Source organism: Sander vitreus, chromosome 12, assembly GCF_031162955.1.
Source record: "Sander vitreus isolate 19-12246 chromosome 12, sanVit1, whole genome shotgun sequence".
Taxonomy (NCBI): Eukaryota; Metazoa; Chordata; class Actinopteri; order Perciformes; family Percidae; genus Sander; species Sander vitreus.
This window is the reverse complement of record NC_135866.1, coordinates 12,472,711-12,489,957: the sequence shown is the minus strand read 5'-3', so window position 1 is coordinate 12,489,957 and position 17,247 is coordinate 12,472,711. Positions and strand designations below refer to the sequence as shown.

The 17,247-nt window shown below is 37.9% G+C and overlaps 2 protein-coding genes across 3 annotated transcripts; both read left to right on the top strand.

The window, feature by feature from the left end:
- Positions 1 to 908: 908 nt before the first annotated feature.
- Positions 909 to 10,387, top strand: vps4b (vacuolar protein sorting 4 homolog B). 2 transcript variants are annotated; one of them, XM_078263871.1, is made up of 13 exons: positions 909 to 1,031; positions 2,419 to 2,530; positions 2,694 to 2,794; positions 4,418 to 4,529; positions 4,886 to 5,036; positions 5,227 to 5,285; positions 5,455 to 5,574; positions 5,695 to 5,851; positions 5,951 to 6,099; positions 7,534 to 7,615; positions 7,698 to 7,917; positions 8,023 to 8,163; positions 8,906 to 10,387. In XM_078263871.1, the coding sequence occupies exons 1-13, from the start codon at positions 1,011 to 1,013 to the stop codon at positions 9,005 to 9,007; spliced, it is 1,527 nt and encodes a 508-aa protein (XP_078119997.1). In that variant the 5' UTR covers positions 909 to 1,010; the 3' UTR covers positions 9,008 to 10,387. The 2 variants fall into 2 exon arrangements, with proteins under 2 accessions (XP_078119997.1, XP_078119998.1); XM_078263872.1 differs by lacking the exons at positions 909 to 1,031; positions 2,419 to 2,530; positions 2,694 to 2,794 and adding an exon at positions 3,265 to 3,478.
- A 279-nt stretch (positions 10,388 to 10,666) lies between these two features.
- Positions 10,667 to 17,239, top strand: kdsr (3-ketodihydrosphingosine reductase). The gene is made up of 10 exons (XM_078263873.1): positions 10,667 to 11,122; positions 12,151 to 12,240; positions 12,532 to 12,588; positions 12,716 to 12,781; positions 12,867 to 12,962; positions 13,605 to 13,796; positions 14,124 to 14,207; positions 14,300 to 14,383; positions 14,502 to 14,603; positions 14,714 to 17,239. The coding sequence occupies exons 1-10, from the start codon at positions 10,934 to 10,936 to the stop codon at positions 14,831 to 14,833; spliced, it is 1,080 nt and encodes a 359-aa protein (XP_078119999.1). The 5' UTR covers positions 10,667 to 10,933; the 3' UTR covers positions 14,834 to 17,239.
- The last annotated feature ends 8 nt before the right edge of the window (positions 17,240 to 17,247 follow it).

Genomic DNA, 17,247 nt, shown 5'->3' with positions numbered 1-17,247 from the left:
GCGCCACTCTGGAGCTATCAGGTGTCAGGCTGTCAGGGTGCTCGATGCTAATCTACCGAGTGGGGCCAAAGGTCTCCTGTCACAGTTCCCAACATGACCAATCTCTATTACTTAGAAGGTTAAAACTTTTTTTGTATTTAGTCACCGAGAGAAGTATTCTGTAATTTCAAAGGCATTTTGAACAGGCTGTCACTTGTGCAAATACAAAATGAAAGGTAAGAGTTTGGTTATGGAATGAAATCAAATTGTCTAGCCATATGATTAATAGGCTATAAGATGGTTAAGAAAGCTTCAATATGCATACTGTCTGATCTACATATAGGCCTATGTTTATTGATATGCCTTGTTTTTTTCAATTGTATAGTCTATTGTATATTCAAACTATAGTATTATCTCTTATAGCAGGATCAGAGAAGTCCCAAACCTGCACCAGTGGGTTCGTAGATTATAACATCGTTGATCTTTTTACAATGATCTCGGGGCGACCTCAAGTGGAGAAAAGTCATCACACAAAAATCACTCACATGCACACTAATGAAGTCTACGGTTTAACACTTGGCCTTTTGAAAGAACTAGCCTATATATTGTTACAACTAAAACGACTCTCTTCTGTCTTACTTAATGCATCTTGTCCCAATTTGTTTTATATATATATTTTATTTTATTTTTTTATCTGTCCCAAAATAATTCACAGTGAAAGACAATAATTAGGCCACATAATTCTAAAACAGTTTTTCTGTCTATTTGGTATGGGTGATTTATTTAATGGCTCAGCAACTTCTGTTGTCTTTGCAACTTGCACGACAACAATTAAGCATCGTGACTCACTGGCATCGTTGCCATTCCTTTGACTGGGCAGACTGCTTTCTTGAACGCATGTGTCACTGAGGGAGTGATAAGCAAACAGGAACTTGTTGTGCGGTGACTTACGGCTGGGTAAACGAAACAAGACTGGCTGGGATCAGGGGTCGTATCTGTTGTGTGTTATTTTCATTCTCACAGGACTCCGCATGGAGCCAACAAATCTACAGGTAGGATTAATAGTTATTGAAAACTGGAAGCTCCCCGTTTGTCGATGTTAGGCTACTGGAGTGTAACAAGTGTAGTGACACAGATAGGAACACCGAGTAGGCTATAAGCTATTCCCTGTATGCAATCTCACGGGTTTCATTTTCACAAAAGCTTTAGTTTTAGATTAAGTCTAAGTATTTCTAAAGGTATTGTGTTCTAAATTAAAATAGCGTTGTATCCAACTATAACAGAATGAGCAGTTAAATGCAGGACCTTTGTGTCACTATTTCTATTTCTGCAAGAGCTGACTGAACTCAATCACTGACCAAAATAGTGACTCGCATCAAGTCCACAGATTCAATGGCAGTCAGTGAAATTATTCATTCACAGTTTACAAAATGTTTTAAGGAATCTGCTATCTGATTGGTTTAGATAGATATGCAGTGTAGTTTTATTGTATTAGTCAAAAAATAGCAGGTACCCTAAAGGTACTCTAATAGATGGGTGGAATTCACACAGACCCTCTTCTAGTATAAACAACTAATATTCCACGTAGAGTTATAAGGTTCAGTCTGCTAAGGCAGCTGCTTTAGTAGGCAGTTTACTCCTACTGGGGTTTAATACACAAAATCACCATACAACTGAAGTTATATAGTTGGACACAGGCAACAGTTCAACAGCAATTTATACACTATAATAATTTCACATCAAAGATTTTCACTGGCATATTTGAACTGACTATACAATTAATTGCGTATTACTTAATTATGTATAATAATAAGGTGGTGATCGTGCAGTGGATATAACACATGCCTTTGGTGTGGGAGATCTGGGTTTGATTCCCACTGATACATCAACCAATGTGTCCCTGAGCAAGACACTTAACCCCTAGTTGCTCCAGAGGAGTGCAACCTCTGATATATATATAGCAATTGTACGTCGCTTTGGATAAAAGCGTCAGCTAAATGACATGTAATAATGTAATAATAATAATTGATTGACCATTTACTCTTTAAAAAGTCAACACTGAAAATGTCCATGAGCAAGCCCTATTATTACACAATACATTACTGAAATGACTGGATTACCAAATGTGGAATTAATACATTTTGTGTTGATTAACTACTCAATCAGTCAATTTATCATTTCAGCTTGAGCTCCATATCATTTTTAGAAACTATTGTGATTTTTTTATAATATGGTACTAACATGTATGTTGTAATTAGTATAACAACAACAATGTTACTTTTGTTTTGGCCAGAGTAGATTTATGCAGTTTATGGGACACTGAGATGATGTGAATTTACTGAGTTTGAGATCCCTTTACAGACTCTGTCATGTAGTGATTTCAGCAAAAACCTAAGAGATGATAGTATCTGAAATATTAATTGTTTCCTGCTTTTTCAGAAAGCTATTGCCGTAGCACAGAAGGCCTCACAGGAAGACCAGGCTGGAAACTATGAGGAGGCCATCCGCTCCTACCAACATGCTGTCAAGTACTTTCTGCATATTATAAAACGTGCGTCGATGCAGCTGGAAACAATGGTTTTAGTTTGTGTTTGTGCCAATTTTAAGTTGTGTCATCCTTATAACTTGTTGCAATAGATAGTTTATAAAATGGCCGTAACAAAAATCATTAACATTGCCGAATGTTATTAAATGAACGTTATCCTTCCCATCAGGTGAACCCCAGGGTAAAGATGGCAACCAGAAGATAAGAGATACATGTAAACAGTACCTGGACAGAGCGGAAGAACTACAGGAGTACCTAGTGAATAAAGAGGTTGTTACAAAAATGAAATACATAATATCAGTTCTACAAACAGTGTAATGTCTCAAGTTCACAACAGTTTGGATGTGTTGCAACAAGAGTGGCTTTTTAAAAATAATTTAAACTTAAGTCAGGTGCTTGATTGATGAGATAATTCATGTTAGAACGACAGAGTTAATAGTCCATTCATAGTCTGGTAGTGCTTCATTAGAACCAAAGACTTCACCACATAATAAACCACATGACAGGCAAAAGACAAACAGGAAAAAATAAGACAGAAAAAGAAAAATGTAGTTCCAATTGATTCCCGTATCTTCACTTAACAGATACAATACAATTAAAATACAATCAATTAATATTTTCAAATGTAAAAACCTTAGGCCTATTTTTACAGTCTACGGCCAAACGCAGTAATGTATTCGAAACTGTACCGAGGCTACGTCTTGACGTCATCAGATTCCGTACAAGCGAGTATCGACTTTTCAATGCGGAAGTTCCCTCCTCGATCTTACTCGGGAACGAGCTTAGAAACGAAAACAAGCGTCATAAAAACCTCGATTGTCGAGTTAACAGACAACTTGAATGGTTAAATTCTAAAGCATAGTGTTTAAAAGTTGTTTCCTTACGGCGGTGTTGCATTTGTTTCGATTATTGGACAAGTGATCAGCCATTATGGCTACCAACAATAATTTACAGGTAAGTTGAGGACCAACCCCAGGGCTGGCTAAAACGCGTAATATAAAATATGATAACAAAGTTATTCACATCTTGGACTAAACTAAAAAAAAAAGTAACCTAGTTGTTGTCAACCGAAACGCCCGGCCTTGTTTTGTTAGGTGATGTTTGGTATAAATGCTTCTAAATGTGTAAAATAGTAACGTTTGTAACATTAGCTGCTAGTTAGCATGGTTAGCTAACATCATCATGAATTCGACAGTTAACTTGTAAACAACAAAGACAACCAAAAGATGACCCATGTGTTAAAGGCTATTGTTTTCCTGTGCTACAATGTATGCAGTTGTGGCAATTGACGTAGCAGTTATACAGTAACAGTAGCGTATGTATTGACGAACAAGACACCTAGCTAGCTAATAGGATTAACGTTGCTAGCTAGCTAACGTTAACTGGTTTTATTTGGCCTCTAAAAAGACATCCACTTCAAATGGAAAGCAAAACAGTTAACGTAATAGTCGGTGCAGGTTGTGTTAAACGTACAAACTGTGTTAAAGTGACATAATAGCTACGGTAACCAAAAGGAAGTAACAGTGCATTCAGGTTCAGGCACTCCTACCTCGGTGTGCGTAGTGTTACCACACAGCACAGGTGTAGCATTAAATCTAATATTCACAGCTAGCTAGCTAGTAGATTACGGTAAGTAACGTTATATATAGGAAGGTTGCCTGCGACCGACATTCTCACTTAAGCATTTGTCACTCTTATTCAATTAATTTAACAACTTTATCGCCTATATTTATCATTTTGACATTATGTTTGTTTTGGTTGGTTGATGGTGTTCTGACGCTGTCATAATTCAAAGACACTCATTAACCTCACACTGCTGTCTGTGTTTCCATCAATTGTAGAATCTACAAATGTTAATATAACTAACATTGTTCTGTGTCTCTGTTGTTTTAGAAAGCCATTGATCTTGCCAGCAAGGCGGCTCAGGAGGATAAAGCTCAGAAATATGAGGAGGCTCTGCGTCTTTACCAGGCTGCTGTTCAGTACTTCCTCCATGTGGTGAAATGTAAGGCATAGGACAGCACATTGGCATGAAGTGTCTGCAATCTGATAATCACAGCTGTTTGCCACAACAGAATCACATTATGATAATAATCCTTTGTGACATAGTTTTAAGAGTGACTTCCTATCTCTCAAAATGACATGCAAGCTATTCTGTACACTGTCATAGCAGTGGTAAAAGCAAGAATAATGAAAAAAAAAAAGTGTTTGATAATTGTTTAATATAATTCTTTTGTATTTAGAGCAGTACACTAACGCTAACGCAGCTGAAATGCTAAGAGGAGGGTGATGTCTCTTTTAGGAACAAATACTCAAACCTGAAATCATTTTTGTGTACCTTTTTTTTGTTATTTCTGACAGATGAAGCCCAGAGTGACAAAGCTAAACAGAGCATCCGGGCAAAATGTGCAGAATATTTGGACAGAGCGGAGAAGTTAAAGGAGTATTTAAAGAAGAAAGAAAGCGCTCCTCCCGTGAAGCCTGTCAAAGAGTCACAGTCTGATGACAAAGGGTATGTTTACGGGTGGGCAGATGTGATGCCATTCAGACCTAGATGGAAAATCAATGTTCCTTTGATATATGGAAATATAATAAATTATTTAGTACTTGATATATAGACAAAATTGTGTATATATATATATATATATATATATATATATGTATATATATATATATATGTATGTATGTGTTTGTGTTTCCAGGAATGAAAGTGATGAAGGTGATGATCCAGAGAAAAAGAAGTTCCAAAATCAACTCTCAGGTTTGTAATATGAGAACTATTGGACCTTCTTCAAGCTTTTTTTCTTTTTTTTTGCTGAACTGAGCTGTCATAATATTTGTTAATTTCTTGTGAGTTTGTTACATGAAATCTGTCATAAAGCAGGCCTTATTTAGACTCCTAAGTCATGTTAGTATGTTATTTTTTCCAGGTGCAATTGTTATGGAGAAACCAAACATCAAATGGAATGATGTTGCTGGTTTAGAGGGAGCCAAGGAGGCACTGAAAGAAGCTGTTATTCTTCCGATCAAATTTCCCCACCTTTTCACAGGTACATCTTAATTATGAGAAAGGCTTCCTCATTACTTTGCTCTTAAATGCCAGAAGCAAACATTTGATGGTTTTTGATGACACTAATATTGCCTAAATTACCTTTTTGCTTGACTGACAGGAAAGAGAACTCCATGGAGAGGGATCTTGCTCTTTGGACCACCTGGTACAGGAAAGTCTTATCTGGCTAAAGCTGTTGCCACAGAAGCAAACAACTCAACCTTCTTCTCCATCTCCTCTTCTGACCTTGTCTCCAAATGGCTGGGAGAGAGTGAAAAGTAAGTCATATTAACAGTAATCCACAAAATCAGTGAAGCATAAAAATACACTGCAGCATGTTGCTATTTCATTTCTTAAACTTCCCTTTTGCTTCCCAGGTTGGTGAAGAATCTTTTTAGCCTTGCAAGGGAGCACAAGCCTTCTATCATCTTCATTGATGAGATCGACTCCCTGTGTGGCTCAAGAAGTGAGAACGAGAGTGAGGCTGCTCGGCGTATTAAGACAGAGTTCCTGGTTCAGATGCAGGGTAAGTCTGATGAGCTATAACAATTGTTTGTACCTACTGAATGCTGTGATAAATTACATTTAGTCTATTTTAGTGTTATAAATAATAAATAATAGTTTAAAAAAGACACAAGTGAAGTTTTTTTTTTTTTTTCAGCAATGTCCTGTAGAATCGGTAAGCAGCCTTCTAAAATGGCAGTCGTAGAAAATAAATGTTTATGCACTAAGTGAAGCAACCCTTTCAGTTTCTTTCTGCATCGTAGATTTTGACTGGAATCGTTGTAGTTGCATGGCATGGGATAGACAGATGTATCACCAGAAACTTGCACAGGAGAAAATTAAAGCTGCAGTGGCTGGGTGACTGGAACGTACATTTGGGCAACCTTAAAGTATTTACATATACATAAGTCCAATGGCTGGCAAAACTTTCAGATTAATGTCCTTTGGACATATGATTTGTTCCAGAGTAGGGCAGTGGACAGACTCACAGTCTTTTTACTTCTCCCTGTTGACTTATTTCTAACGGAAGTGTGAACAATGTAAATGTTAAATGACCACTGAGTCACATGGGGCAGTAACTTGCCGCTGCAGCGCTCTAAACAGAATCAAACTCCACAGCTTGCCTATTGTGGTCACACCCCTAAACAGATGTCAGAGCCGATATGCTCTGACAGGTTATGGGAAAACACCTGCTGTGAAGTCAATTGAGGTGTGGCTGGAACTACATGTATTTATTTAGTTTTTTATATATATATATATATATATATATATATATATATATATATATATATATATATATATATATATATATATATATATATATATAGATGAAAAGTTACACTCATGTTATCTATCCATAACGTGGATATATTGATTCATATTTTTGTAAATCTAGGGTTTGGACCCCAAAACATAAACTTTGTTTGTGAAGGTTGCTTATCTATGATCAATACTGACTTTTTTTGTCTGTTGTTATTGTTATATGTATTCAGTGTTCAGCAACTTTCCTAGATTTACTCCTTGTATGTGCATACTCAGTTTGCAGTAAGAGGGTTTCACCCAGGAACTTGTTGAGCAGAGGTGGAAAAACTAAACTGTAGTCAAATTCATGAAATATGTTGTATTTGCTGTGTGAAATAACACATCTTCTTTTCCCTTAACTTAATATTTTATTTCATAAAAGTGTATTAATTTTGTAAGTAAGTTTGTAGAGTTGGTTTTTGCTTCAGACAAGATGGCAACAAAACACTAGGAAACCACTAGTAAGCAGATTTGCAATAGTCTAATTTTGATTCCTAATTTTGGAACTAACACCTACATGGCCTGTAAGGCAATGTGTGGTCAAAGATCTATAGAAAGCTGGAGGGGCCGTCATGTGTCAGTGAAAGCACCAGAGTATCGTTGCTAAGATGAAGTATTTTGGTGTGTACTTACCCAGACTTTTTCTATTTTGCAGGTGTGGGAAATGACAATGAGGGAGTGCTGGTACTTGGGGCAACAAATATCCCATGGACCCTAGACTCAGCCATCAGAAGAAGGTAATTGTTATCACTTGGTGAAAGTTATTAGTAACCATGATGTCATTCACCTTTGCTGACTGTACACCAATAATACTCTCAGATTTGAGAAGAGGATCTACATCCCGCTGCCTGAAGAGCATGCACGCTCCTTCATGTTCAAGCTCCATCTGGGCGCGACCCCCACAAGTCTCAGCGACACTGACTTTGTCACTCTGGGCAAGAAGACCGATGGATACTCGGGAGCAGATATCAGCATCATTGTCCGAGACGCTCTAATGCAGCCTGTTAGGAAGGTCCAGTCAGCAACCCACTTCAAAAAGGTACGTCTTTTAAAATACTGGTCTCCGTTTTATGCTCCAGTGTAATATGTTGCAGTTAACAAATTGTCACTTTTGTTTCCTTTCTTATATTGTAATATAAAACAGGTACGTGGTGAATCAAGAACTGACCCCAACATGCTTGTAGATGACCTATTGACTCCTTGCTCTCCTGGCGATCCCAACGCAATTGAAATGACATGGATGGAGGTACCTGGGGAGAAGCTATTGGAACCTGTAGTATGCATGGTAAGCATATTAAAATACTATATGGTAATATATAAATATATAGGGCTGTCCCGGATATCACTTTTGGGGTTTTGAAACTTCGGTGGGAAGCATTTAAATACATTTCAAAGCTTTGAAATAAAGGCTTGGCAATACTTTATCAAGGCTCAGCTGTTCCTTAGTTTTCAGGTGATTTGCCAAACTCGTTGTAGATTTGTGATATGCCAGTTTCATTTGGCATATCTGGCACTAGACTTTTTGGGGGTCGTCTTCGCAAAATGTGAAATTAATCCAGATGCTGGACTTTTTCGACATCTTGCATGCCAATAATTGCAGCCGAGTTGCTAGCACTCACGTAGTCAAAGATTCAATTTAGGTGCTGGTGTTTTTCTGTCTATCAATGTTAGTACCTGGGACAGCGCAGTACCTGGGACAGTGCAGCACCTAGGCGCGCGCACACACACACACACACACACACACAGTCTCTGTCTGAGAATAATTATAATTAATGTTGATGCATAAATGAATAATGTGGGATTACTATTCCTTATTTCATGGGCTGTTTGTGATTTATGGGGTAATGCATATAGTAATAATTTTAAAAAGAAAATGAAAAAAAAAAAAACCAAATATTCAAATACTGATTTGGACGTCAATTACCATGGCAAAAGTCATAGCTTAAGAGCATTCGGGTCAGCCCTAGTAATATAATTGTATATTCAAGTCCTTGCTTTAATATCATGATCTTTTTTCCTCTTTTCAGTCTGACATGATGAGGTCTCTGGCCAACACAAAGCCAACAGTCAATGATCAAGATCTGGTCAAACTGAAAAAATTCACAAATGACTTTGGACAGGAAGGCTAGGTGGGATGATTGAGCCAAAGCAAAGGAATTTTGATCATCTCTCTTTACTGTCCTTGTCCCTTTTTTTCTTTTTTACTCTCGCATCATAACCATTCACCAGGCTTCGTGGTTTATCATGAGTGGACAAGATCACTGCGCTGTTGTTTTGCCAATTTGATAACCAAGCAAAGAGTGAAAGGATCTAGTTTTATTTGAAAATAACTATTGTCCAAAGAAGATTAAAAACTTCCCATCTGCAGCTGACCTGATAAAAGAATCGGTGACATAAATAATTTAGAGTGTTGTTTGACTTGTGCACTATAGAATAAAAGGTATTTATCAGCAGAATACCCTAGCAACTTAGGGAAACTAACGACATACACAACAATGAATTGCATACAAGGCTTTTGAAGTCAAGATAATTTATTTTAAGTTAAGACTAGCTCTTGTCTCCTTATTTTCCAGCCAGAATACATCTCACTGTACTAAAATATACCGCTTGCATATTCTCCCAAGCATTTTATGGTGTATACTGTACTTTGTGGAATGTAAAAATCTTGAAATATGTCATTTTTGTCTCGTGTCCATGGTGGACGTTTAAGCGTTGAGACAGAGATATTCGGGTTGAGAGCTACATTAGACCCAGTGGAAATTGTGGATTGTTTATCCAGTTTCCTAACAAAGAACAGTTGTATTTGTTTACTCATTTATCATTTGAATTAAACACGGCTACAAGGGTGGATCATCAACGGTGCCAGACCAGCATTATTTTCCAATTCTTCAAGGACTCAATAGCTTTTAATTGCTTTGTCACTCGGCTCATTTTTTTTTTTCACAACCTACTGTACATATTTTTCTTTACTATCCACAGGCTTTGCTGGTTATCTTCAATATAAACTGCAAAAAACTAAGCCTTATGTTATGATAAAGTCATTATGAATTTTGATAAAACAAGACCCAGTTGGACACTGATGGCTCAGGTGGAGAGATCATCTTCTTGTATACTTAACAATATAGGAGTGCGTCTCCAAGCATGAACTATATGTAGCCATGAGTGGCAGTCTGCACCATGTGTGCACCATGTGCCTTCTAGAAAAGCTGCAAGATTCATTTTTATTGGTTTATTTCTAAATTGGTCGCACTGCTTATATATCCAGTGCTTTGTCACTACAACTAAAATGTATAATTCATGTAAGCTCTTTCAGAGATTGTATACAACTGTGCTCTTTTGCTCCTAAGGTGTGAAAACTATCTCTTTTGAGTTTTAGGAGTCTTATTTTACTGTAAATGTCTATACATATAGCAAACTCGAGCTTTTTCTTTGTGTGGTCACCCATGCATAACATTTTCTTTTTTTTTTTGTTTGTTTCCACAATGTAAATAAAAGTTACGTCAAGAAAAGCTGTTTACTTTTTTGTAACAAATTCACGCTTGGTATTGACAATGATTTACAATAGAGATGTAGGTTCATTAATAATGTTCTCACAATTTTATAATGGCTACTTTACTGATCATCAGTCAACATACCTGGTGGCTGGTTCGGAGGGCGTGTGAAGATAGGTGTGTAGCTAACGGATACGACCAATGAGGAAGCGGTGCATTGCATTGTGGGAGCTGTTGTTAATGCACGCTTAAGCAGCGTTTGGATTTCGCAACGCTGTCGGCTTGAGGACTACAAGTACCAGGTACCGTTTATAGTGCACAGTTCGATTTGTTTTGGTTTGCAGACTGCGCTTTATCACGGGGAGCCAATGTCCACCGAGATACTGTAACCTGTGTCGTTAATAATCTTTGACTCCCTGCCAAAACCCCGGAACAACGCCTCCTCTGAGATCTGTATTTCGCCACCCCCTTTCAGGGCTGTCGTCTGCCTTGTCGCTCTGTTATCGGACCTCAGAAGCTGGCCTGCTAGTTAGCAAACAAGCTAACGATTGCCTGATTTCACCCATGTCCTCGGAAGAAGGGTTGAGCTCAACGATCACAGATTGGCTTTTCATCAATTCCTGGTGGCTTCTTTTGCCATTCATCATGCTTCTTGTAGTTGCTGCCTTCATCGTTGCCTTTGTGTTGCTGTTATACATGATATCACCTCTCATTAGTCCCAAACCTCTGAAACTGAACGGGGCCCACGTCGTGGTAAGTGCACCGGAGTACTAACCAACGTTACTTGTTAGGCTGGTAACGGTAGCTAACGTCCAGTCATTATACTGTAGCTTCATAGCTGGCTTTAGCTCCTGAGCTAGCTGAGTTTAGCTAGCTACGTTTTAAATGTCCGGCAGCTATGTATATTAGCACTAGCCTTATAGCTAATAACCAACCATACATTTTGATAGAAAATAGTGCCGAATTATAACGACAGTCAACTGTCAGTTATAAAGAGTGACACACCCACATTTTTTTTCAGTTAATTTAGCTAGTGAGAGCATTTGCAGTTACAAATACACCCAGCTACAACATAAATACATCAACAATTCACATCCCAGGGAGTCTGCGAAGTCCAGCAATGCTAATCAACAAGAAGTCCAATCATAGACTGTTCATATTTACAGTCTATGAGTCCAATTCATTGCATCAGTCAGTTAGAGGAGTTTAATATCATTCAGTCACGTGAGGTCACAAGGGTTGAATATATTTACAGTCTTCAGAGCTTTACAGTTCTGTGAATGTAACGTTAACTAAGTAACGTCACGTTACAGTTCACTGACGCTAAATTACAATTACTATTTTAAGTTTATAAAATAGGTAAAGCTAATGCCGTCTATCCCGGCTATATCCTGTCTTTATGTATATAAAAGAGTTTTGTTGAAACCGTTAAGTTATAATTTAACTTAAGTTACTGGTCAACTCTATGGTTATAGCACAGAGGGTTGACTAACGTTAGCTAAACTCCTCTTAGTGTAACACAATACAGTTCAGCACCACAAACTACACCACACAAGTTTAAGCTAGGTGTACCTAATAAACTGTCAATAGTGAAGTTTGACTCATTTCATTATGCAGATTTTGTAAACCCATAGAACGGGTTTGCACATCTTTATTCACAAGTTGCATTATGGAAACATAAACTACAGTTTACCTACACCCCAGCCTATGAGTTTCAGATCATCAACTCTACCCTAACAGATACTTTGGATTAATGATCTTCTTGTCTTTTGAATTTTCAGGTTACAGGAGGCTCAAGTGGGATTGGGAAATCCATTGCAGTTGAGTGCTACAGGCAAGGAGCATTCATCACTTTGGTGGCACGGGATGAGGTCAGCACAAACCACATTCAACCAATCATTTCTTTGTGTCTTGCCTAGTCACAAGCTGTTTGTTGTTATAGTCAACTCATTTGATGTCAAAGACAGTAAAATATATTCTAAAGGTTAATTATCTCCATGCAAGGTAAAGGATGTGCTTTGCTTACATGCTACGTTTACTTTATTTTGTGTTCGCCTGCATGTGAGCTTTCATGTTCTGAAGATTTTACATGTTTTTTATTGAGTGAAATTGTATGACTCTTAAGTTTTTATAACACATTACAAATGCTCTTTTACCCTTAGGCTAAATTGCTTCAAGCTAAGAAAGAGGTGGAGAAATTTGCCATCAATGACAAACAGGTATGTGTTTAGCATTTACTTAAATGAAAAATGTAACTTTCAGATATTGTTTTAAAGCACATTACATAGCTTGTATATGCCATTTTACATTACATTGCATGAGATCATGTTAAATTTCCTTACTCAGGTGGTGCTATGCATATCAGTGGATGTTTCCAGTGATTATAGCCAGGTGGAAAGTGTGATAAAACAGGTAATGTTACCCTTTTAGCAACAGTGGGACATCTCAAATTCCTTTTAATAATTCAGCGCTGAAGTGGCTTTTTCCTGTCGTGCAGGCTCAAGAGAAGCTGGGTCCGGTTGATATGTTAGTGAACTGTGCTGGATTAGCCATTTCTGGAAAGTTTGAGGACGTGGAAGTGGACCGTTTTAAGGTAGGTACCAGGGAGTGTAGCCAAGACATTTGGTCATGTCAATCAGCTACTCTCAAAATAGTACTAAAAACTGTGTTGATTAAAAGTATCCACTGCCCCTATTTTCACCTGAGTGATCAACAGGTGTCGGAATAAAAGGGAGAGTTTTATTAATTTTAACAAGTTTTTTTGAGGAGGGCAATATGTTTCCAAGTTATAATAGGAATTATACTTAACACACTTTCCTGATATTTTCTGGAGATATAAGAAGCAAGAAATACTGATTATTATTATTATTTATATACATAAAATATTTAGCTATCGGACCAATGTGATTTAAATACTTACTTTACAAAATAATATATTTTATCTAGACCAACATGTAAGATTTGCACTAAGACCACAGAATGTGTTTTGTGCATTCAACATTTACCATATAGGTAAATAGGAGTTTTCATTGCTGTCTGGTTATGTAGTTGATTTTTTTTTACACTCAGAAAGGAGGTTAAATTCCCAGGTAATACCTTAAGCAATTTGCAGTGAGTATATTAGAGAAATGATCTGCCAGTATTCAGGTTTTGGTGTAGCTACATTTACAGTATGCAGTGCTGCACTGTGGATAACCTTGTTTTAATGTGTGTGATTTTTGGCCTTTGCCAACAGAAACTGATGGAAGTAAACTACCTGGGCAGTGTTTACCCGACACGGGCCGTCATAACCACCATGAAGGAGCGAAGAATGGGCCGCATTATGTTTGTGTCCTCCCAAGCAGGCCAGATCGGCCTGTTTGGATACACCGCCTACTCCCCATCCAAGTTTGCTCTGCGTGGCTTAGCAGAGTCGCTGCAGATGGAGGTGAGTTTTGGGCCTCTTATGCTTGAATACCCTTTTTGATAGATTTCCACTGCACACAGCAAACACGCATTGCTAGTGAAGTTCACAATGCATTGAGTTAAAATATTTTAGTTCAGTTATATTTTTCCATCACTTTGCTGCTGAGGGATGAGTTGCTGGTGTGAATTGTGTAACAAGGAATCCCTAATCTATCAATAAGGGGCATCCATACTTAATTTTATTACCTTAAGACCTTTTTTTGAATAAAATGTTGATTGTTGACAGTTATTATCAAAGTCAAATGTTAGGACATAATGCTCAGCGAGTGTTGCTGTTCTTCTTCTCCAGATAAAGCCATACAATATCTATGTGACTGTGGCCTACCCCCCTGACACTGAGACTCCAGGATTAGCTGAGGAAAATAAGACAAAGGTAAACATCTGTTTAACAAAAGAAATATTCGCATCATTTCACTTTCAATTCCCCCCTACTTAAAACATTTACTTTGTTTTTCCCTCCACTAGCCTCTAGAGACTAAATTAATCTCTGAAACTTCTGGAGTTTGTCAACCAGACCAAGTAGCCAAAATCATTGTTCGAGATGCAGTGGTAAGAAACTCACTTCACCTGCCACTGCCCCACCATGTTTCTTGTCCAGTTTTAAACATTAGGTGAATGGGTAATCTGTTGTAAATCTATCTGCTTGTTATTTCTTTTGCTCTTGAAGCAGGGGAACTTTAACAGCTCTGTGGGACCCGATGGTTACATGCTATCAGCCCTCACCTGTGGAATGTCACCTGTTACGTCCATCACAGAAGGCCTCCAGCAGGTAACGCCATGTACATGATATAGTCACATTGGCCAAAGTAGTCCTGCTCCAGGATGCTGTTAATATTGAGCGATTTTACAAATTCTAACCTCAATTTATCTTGTGTACAGATTGTTACCATGGGATTATTTCGGACCATCGCCCTCTTCTACCTGGGGAGTTTTGACAGCATTGTGCGCCGCTGCATGATTCAGAGGGAGCAGTCAAAAGCCGCTGACAAGAGGGAGTAACAGCACCCTTACTGTCTTCACAGCCCAATGCCCCTCCTCCTCCTTTACACACCCCCATCCCATCCCATCCCCTCTTCTAGCTGTACAAGTGCACAACCATAGGTGGGGAAAAGGCCAAGCTTTGAGTGCATTTGTGATATCAACAGATGGGATAAAAAAAAAACGGGCAGATGTTTACTCTTTGCTTGTCCAGTGATGTAATTCCTCTATAGAATTTAGTCATTTAGATTTTTCTATCCCCTCAGAGCATTCCAGTGGCTTTTCAGTTTAATGTGTCCACCTGCTTCTTTTTGTGGGAGCAGCCTTACTTTAAGGGAATGGGGGCAGACTAAACATCCCGCAGTCTGGTTTTAAAGTTGCTAGGCTTTGCCACTGTCTAGACATAAGGCCTCCTTGCCTCCACTTGCACAGTGCTGTTTTTTATTTGTTTTTGGCACAGAGGAAAAGCAACAGATAGCCTGTCTGACCGGTTGTGCTAAATATGGCTTGAAATTCCCTCTCACCAGGGGCTATAGTGAAAACCAGAATAATACTCTCAGCTTTTGTCATTTTGTTTCATGTTCACACAACTAGGTCTACCTTGTAGGAATTTCAGTTTTCACTCTACCTTCTCATACTAGAAAAATTTGCAGGCAAAGCACTTTTTTTTGACTAAATAACCTTTGTGTTTGGTACCAGTTGTGACCCTCAGTGTTTTGTTTATGTTGTGGGGTGTTTAGTTTTTGTGCTGTGTGTGTGTGTGAACCAAGCCAGGTGTGAGACAACAGTACTTTCAGTGATATCAGAGAAAGAGAGCTGTGTGATGTTTTATTTTTTTTATTTTACAAATGCAAAAACATAATTTCCAGAAAAGAATAATATTCAAACATTTTAGACGCAGTGTTGGGGCAAATGTTTTTTGGGAGAATTGTGTGCATGAATGTGTGTGTGTTTTGCATTTGCTGTGACTGAGCCAAACCCCTGGGGAGAAAAAAGCCATTCGATTTTATCGTCTCGGGAATAAACGCACCAAATTATTTTCTCGGCATCCCATCTTATTTCAATGAGAAAGGAAAGCTAGTACTATGGGTTGAAGCCATGAAATCATAAGATGTGGGAGACCAGCACAGGTAATTTCACTTTTCACCTCTGAATATGACCACGTTTAGCATACTTTTTTTTTCATGAAATGTGTAAAAAGAAGCGTGTCCTTTATACATGCAGTTGTATGTGTCAGTGCACATATTCAGCCACCCCAGCCAGTCAAGATCCAAGTGGGATCCGTAATTTGTTGGGGCGGTGTAAGTCAGAGCAGGGTAAGACTTGCTGGTTCGAGTCATGTCCCTGTAGGTCTAGTGAGGGCGCTAGATATTTCTTTTACACAAAGGCTGCTGTCACCATGTCACAGTTTGGACTTTGCAGCTCCCTAAATGACAATATCGATTCCCTCTTTGAAAAACCTTGTATTTACCACGTTTACCATATGTTTTGCATTATAGATAGAGAAAAAGTACAGTGTCGACTCTAGCAAGTCTTCCTTCGGTCCATCACAAACCGGGAGAATGTACTTTAATACAAAACATACAAATCAGAACATATTTTTTTTTAAATGCATCAATATTTGAATGCCAAAATGTGTTGAGACAATTTCTGTAGATGCAATGGATTTATTTAAGATTTATTTCGATGTTGCTGCTCTGTTGATGTTAAAGTTAATTTGTTAAAGGTGGGGACCCATTCTAAGCCTTAAGATGTGACTACTGATGAAGCTAATGCTATAGGAATGGATCCGTCCACAGAACAATGTGGTTTACCAGTTCATTTAATACTTAGTCTTTAAAGCTTTCAGTGTAAAATGCCAACTGCTTTTGTGTATTTTGTCTATTCCAGTCGTTATATGACAAACAGAAGCCTTACAGAAGTCCAAGTTATGAAAGTGAGAATGGATGACTCATGTTTGATGATGTTCTCATTTGAAATTGGTTAAAGGCATACTGTCCTGCAATCAAGAGCTTTTTATAATTATACATTTATTGCTTTCAAAAGTTGTCTTTTATCTTGAGATAGCAACAACTAGTTTATAGAACATAGTAGCCCATATAAAAGCAGTTTTGTTTTAACCTTTAAGCTATGCAAATGAAGCCTATGCTTACAATATGTTGGAAGATACAGTCAAGAATTACGTTCTGTAATTGTCGCGCTAGTTTCCCTTATTTAATGGTGTCATCATCAGATACTTAATGAGTTTTTAAGTATTGAACATAAAAGTCCTTTTGCACGCTTCTGTTGCACGTGTCTTTTTACTTAATTTCTGCCAAAAAACTGAACACCTTCACCTTGTGTGCCATTGAAAGAAAATGTGAGAAGTGGAACGTTTCTTTGTCTTATTTTCTTACATGATAAACTAAATAAATACCTGTAATGTAATACTGCTA

What these genes read in the sequence shown, in the direction of transcription:
- vps4b (XM_078263871.1), top strand. Translation starts at nt 1,011, where the DNA reads ATGGAGCCAACAAATCTACAG. An exon ending in CTTCCTCCATGTGGTGAAAT is followed by an intron (nt 4,530 to 4,885) that starts GTAAGGCATAGG and finishes TATTTCTGACAG; the next exon opens with ATGAAGCCCAGAGTGACAAA. An exon ending in GTTCCAAAATCAACTCTCAG is followed by an intron (nt 5,286 to 5,454) that starts GTTTGTAATATG and finishes TATTTTTTCCAG; the next exon opens with GTGCAATTGTTATGGAGAAA.
- kdsr (XM_078263873.1), top strand. Translation starts at nt 10,934, where the DNA reads ATGTCCTCGGAAGAAGGGTTGAGCTCAACGATCACAGATTGGCTTTTC. An exon ending in TTGCCATCAATGACAAACAG is followed by an intron (nt 12,589 to 12,715) that starts GTATGTGTTTAG and finishes TTCCTTACTCAG; the next exon opens with GTGGTGCTATGCATATCAGT. An exon ending in TGGAAAGTGTGATAAAACAG is followed by an intron (nt 12,782 to 12,866) that starts GTAATGTTACCC and finishes CCTGTCGTGCAG; the next exon opens with GCTCAAGAGAAGCTGGGTCC.